Here is a 2,685-nt window from a genome sequence, read left to right as displayed (position 1 = left end):
AGAGAGAGAGAGAGAGAGAGAGAGAGAGAGAGAGAGAGAGATAGAGAAAGAGAGAGAGAGAGCTTATCTTATTTCTCTTTATTCAGAGAAAAAAGTCTGATAAACCCTCTTACTGTATCCCATGAAACATTGTCCAGTGCCTCTGCATCAGTGTATGTATTTTTCTATGCATGCATGCATGTGCGCACACACGCTCTGTTATTAAAGCTGACAACTATTCCAGGAATTCAAGATTTCCGAGAGACATATCAATGAAAAACCTTACGTGTGTGCGTCTCCCTATATATTTATAGTAGTGTCTGTGTATCTCAGTGTATGTAACAGTATGTTTCTATTGTATGTCTATATGTGGATGTAGAGTGAGAAAGTGAGGGTTGATAACTTTCTCCTCAATAAACAATGTCAACCTATGTGACACACTTTGGTGTGTGTGTGTGTGTGTGTGTGTGTGTGTGTGCCTGGATGCATAAGCCAAAAGTCATCAGAAAATCCTCAGTCAACTTTTTCTTAAGAAGAAGACTGATTAAAGATATTAGATAAAAACTAACTTTTGAACAAAACAAGCAGCTGCATTAATTAGGCTGGCTCAATCAGAACTAACTCGGGGTTAAATGACAACTAAAATAAACTACTAAACTATATAAGCCATAGTCTGCAATTAGCAGCTTTGGTGTCTAATAACATACATTTAATGAGTTAGGATGGCCACACCAAGAGGATTGAAATGTTAAAGTGCTTCACTTAATAAACGGTTATAAATAGGTGCAATGAGGAAGCAGAACAAAATTTTGAGAATGTTTAGAATGTTCTATTAGTTTAGTGCTGAGCTCCCTCTCACTAGTTTGACACTAACCGTATTATTATTATTATTATTATTAGTACAAGAGAAGAAAACCCAGGTTCCCAGTGAGCCAAAAACTGCAACTCAGTTTTAAAGTTTTAGAAAAGAAATAATAGAAAACCAGTGCAAAGGCCTCTTACTAAGAAATTCTATGATATAAGAGACTGCAATGTCTGCAACCAGATAAACTAAATTGTTAAAGCATTTGCACCCCAGCAACATTAACTTCTACCGTCCCCTTTTTTATTCACTCATCCCTCACACTCTGATGAAAGCATCCATTTTCATCCCTTCCCTCTCTTATGCTTGCCTTCTTGTTTATTGAGTTTGTTCAAACACCCCCATCACCACCTTCCTCTTATCCCCTTCAGTCTTATAGCAAGACACACCTATGCTTGTCTCTCTTTCATATTCCAACACCTGGCAAAAACCCACCCCCGTCTCCATCTTTCCCTTCCTCTTAGTAGTGGAAGCTTTTTTCCCCCCTTTTATTTTGTCTGGCAAGTTACATGACAACCTCACTAGTGCGGGTGGCAAGAAAAAAGCACCCAGTGCACTCTGTAAAATGGTTGGCCTCTAACCATAGAAACCATACCAAAACTGAGACACTGAAGCTTGATGCAGTTCCATGTCAGACCATCCAACCAATGCCCGCATGGAAAGTGGGCATTAAATGAGGATAAAATGCTGGTTTGAATTGTGTAATTACAATAGGCACATCTCAAGTAAATTAAAGGCTGTGTAATTTGTTCATTACATTTATCATCAACAGCTGAGTAAATATGACAAGTTTAGCAGATTATATTTATTAGAATATAGTTGGAGCTAGAGATGAAGAGCAATACGGCAAAAACGACACAAAGTTTCAGATTCTTTTGTTTATGATCAGAAACAATCTGTCATACCTATATTATTGCAACAATAAAACCTTGTTATTGTTTAGTCACAAGATAGTAATGACTGACCAGACATATGATTAAAAGGTATTCCAGTCATGGCTTTGCCATTTTTTTCTTTTTTTTTCTTGGCTTGATCTGAACTGAATTATTCAATTCTTCTTTTTTTAAGGTGGATGATTTAATTCTAGGGAGATTTGGCTGCAATTTCTTGCAGTGTCAACAAAGAGGCTCCTCCAGCTCAAATAAATAATCTTAAATTTGTGGCACCAACTTTTAACATCCACGTAAAAGAGAGACACCTTACACTAAATATAGAAGACAGTTTTATGCCAAAGTATCAGTCTTTTGTATACAATTTTTGTTCTAAGTGTTAATAAATTTAAGAAAAATAAATAAATGGGGACCAATTTTCTTAATTTTAATTTAATCACAAAAAGATAAATTCCAACTGTATGAAGAAGCCCCAACCAGCAAGGATCTAAAGAAAAGAAGTGAAATGCAACCAAATGAATGTCACTAATTAGTAACTCACCTAAAAATTATACTATCCAAATCAAAAGGATATTCTATAATACCAGTTGTCGGTACTCGCACTCGAAGAATATCTTGTAATGTTGGGATATACCCAGGTTCATGGATACGATCAATATCATCTAGGTAACTGGAAAGAAAGAAACATTAGGAATGGTTTGAAAACAAAATTCAATAAAATTTAAGACGAGTTTCACACGAATTTACATAAAATGAATAAACTCACTTTTTTTTTCATTTTCAAATGTGGTTAATATCCAATGGGTATGCAAATTAAAACATTTGATCCAATATTATTATTATTAGGTCAAGTAATCATCATTTTCCAACTCAGTAGATTAAGATAAATTTAAATTTTGCATTGTTTTGGGGTTAGATTTTTTTTTTTAAGAGTTCTGAAACAAAGAGAGTGGG

The 2,685-nt window shown here is 35.0% G+C and overlaps 1 protein-coding gene across 2 annotated transcripts in view; it reads right to left on the bottom strand.

Moving 5' to 3' along the window:
- The window catches only part of LOC106879472 (guanine nucleotide-binding protein G(q) subunit alpha), a 47,487-nt gene that overhangs the window by 12,840 nt on the left and 31,962 nt on the right, over positions 1-2,685 (bottom strand). For both annotated transcript variants that reach the window (XM_052974447.1, XM_052974446.1), the window contains exon 5: positions 2,273-2,401. In XM_052974447.1, coding sequence (XP_052830407.1) covers positions 2,273-2,401 — 129 coding nt within the window. The remainder of the gene's footprint in view (positions 1-2,272; positions 2,402-2,685) is intronic.

This window comes from Octopus bimaculoides, chromosome 18 (genome assembly GCF_001194135.2).
Source record: "Octopus bimaculoides isolate UCB-OBI-ISO-001 chromosome 18, ASM119413v2, whole genome shotgun sequence".
In the NCBI taxonomy this organism is placed as follows: Eukaryota; Metazoa; Mollusca; class Cephalopoda; order Octopoda; family Octopodidae; genus Octopus; species Octopus bimaculoides.
The sequence above is the reverse complement of the archived record's forward strand: the minus strand, read 5'-3'. Positions and strand labels throughout refer to the sequence as shown.